The sequence below is a fragment of the Pteropus vampyrus genome, unplaced genomic scaffold (genome assembly GCF_000151845.1).
Source record: "Pteropus vampyrus isolate Shadow unplaced genomic scaffold, Pvam_2.0 Scaffold513, whole genome shotgun sequence".
Taxonomy (NCBI): Eukaryota; Metazoa; Chordata; class Mammalia; order Chiroptera; family Pteropodidae; genus Pteropus; species Pteropus vampyrus.
In genome coordinates this window covers 57,329-58,753 of record NW_011889294.1, presented here as the reverse complement: position 1 = coordinate 58,753, position 1,425 = coordinate 57,329, and the positions used below count along the sequence as shown (strand labels likewise).

Here is a 1,425-nt window from a genome sequence, read left to right as displayed (position 1 = left end):
CCCGCCTTCTTTGCAGTCAGCACAGCCTCGGCGTGAGGTATGCGCCTCTGCAAGGCAGGGCAGCGCTTCTGTGCCGATGGAGCGCTTGCAAAAGCTTGCAAAAGCGCTTGCGGCAGCCCCACTCCAAGCGCCCCAGATCTTCGCGGGCGGCCACTGGCCTGACTACACACACGACTGTCATATGTCGCGAGCTGATGCAAAACCGCGAGGACCGGAGAGGCAGAAAGGAAAGACACACACGCCAAAAACTGGCGAGAAAGAGATGCAGCGGGGCTGTGCTGGGGAAACGGAGTGAATTGTAGGGGTTCGCATAATCAAGGTGCCACCTCCCCGTAGTTATTCCACGGCATTCCAGCCCCCTCCTCGTGCACAGCAGCCGGTTCCGGGAGAGCAAAGTTCAGGACAGGTCAAGGTTTCTAAGGGATTCAGGAAAGTAGGCGGGGTGGGGACGAAGGACCAGGGAAGCCCCCTCCCCGCGGGCGGGTGAGACACACAAGTATTACCACGGAGCAGCTCTGGCAAGGAGTGACAGGGAGAGCTGTACCCCACGGAGCACTCTCAGCGCCCTCCCTCGGGGTCCCCTCGCCCCGACTTTTAAACCTAAGCCTGGGCCTTTCTTCGGCTTGACATGCCTGACCCGGAGCGCGTGTTAAGAATGCAGAGTATTGGGGTCCCGCTCCCAGAGAGGCCCGGGAGGCCGTGCGGGTCGTCTTGATCGATGACAAGACGACGCTGACCGGGTAGGGTCTAAGGCCAAGGCTGCGTTCAGGGCGTTGTCAGCGGGACTGCCAGAGCAGGGCGCGCTGCCGCCGCGGGCCCGCAGGGGGCGCCGACGGGCTGCCTCCTGGCTCGCCCCACGCCCGGCTCCTCCCGCGAAGTGGGGCTGGAACCCGAAGAATGCGTCCCGCCCCTTGGCTGACGCGTGCGCCGCCGCCGGCCGGACTCTTAAAAGCCCAGGCGGAGCGCGGGGCATCCTAGCAGAGCTGGAGAGCAGGCGAGCGGAGGGGGCCGCGGAGGACTGGAGCTGGCGCCCGGGAACCGCGGCTGTCACTGCGCTCCCAGCATCCCGGGGACTAGCCCGGAACTGCGGAGGCGGCGGGTGCAGCCCCAGCCCCCCGCCCCTCTCGGAGAGCGCGTGGAGCCTCACGCTCTGGGCGGGCGTTCGTCACTTAGCACAAAGCACCTTTCCCACCAGCTGCGCCAGGGAGAGCGCACGGGCCGCGCTGCTGCGCACGCACCCCCGCTTCCCCTTTGTTTCGGGGGGTTCCTCGAGTCTGAGTTCTTCGCAAGGGGCTGAGGGCCACCGAGCCTAGGCTGCGAAGATGCCTTTGGAGCTGACTCAGAGCCGGGTTCAGAAGATCTGGATCCCGGTGGACCACCGTCCCTCGCTGCCCAGATGTGAGTGCAGGGGCGCGCGCGCCGGGC

At 66.0% G+C, this 1,425-nt stretch overlaps 1 protein-coding gene across 1 annotated transcript in view; it reads left to right on the top strand.

Annotated features, from left to right (window-relative positions):
- The first annotated feature begins 961 nt into the window (after positions 1-961).
- Positions 962-1,425, top strand: part of PFKFB3 (6-phosphofructo-2-kinase/fructose-2,6-biphosphatase 3) — a 22,986-nt gene continuing 22,522 nt past the window's right edge. Inside the window, exon 1 of the mRNA XM_011383326.2 lies at positions 962-1,398. Coding sequence (XP_011381628.1) covers positions 1,323-1,398 — 76 coding nt within the window. The 5' untranslated portion in view covers positions 962-1,322. The remainder of the gene's footprint in view (positions 1,399-1,425) is intronic.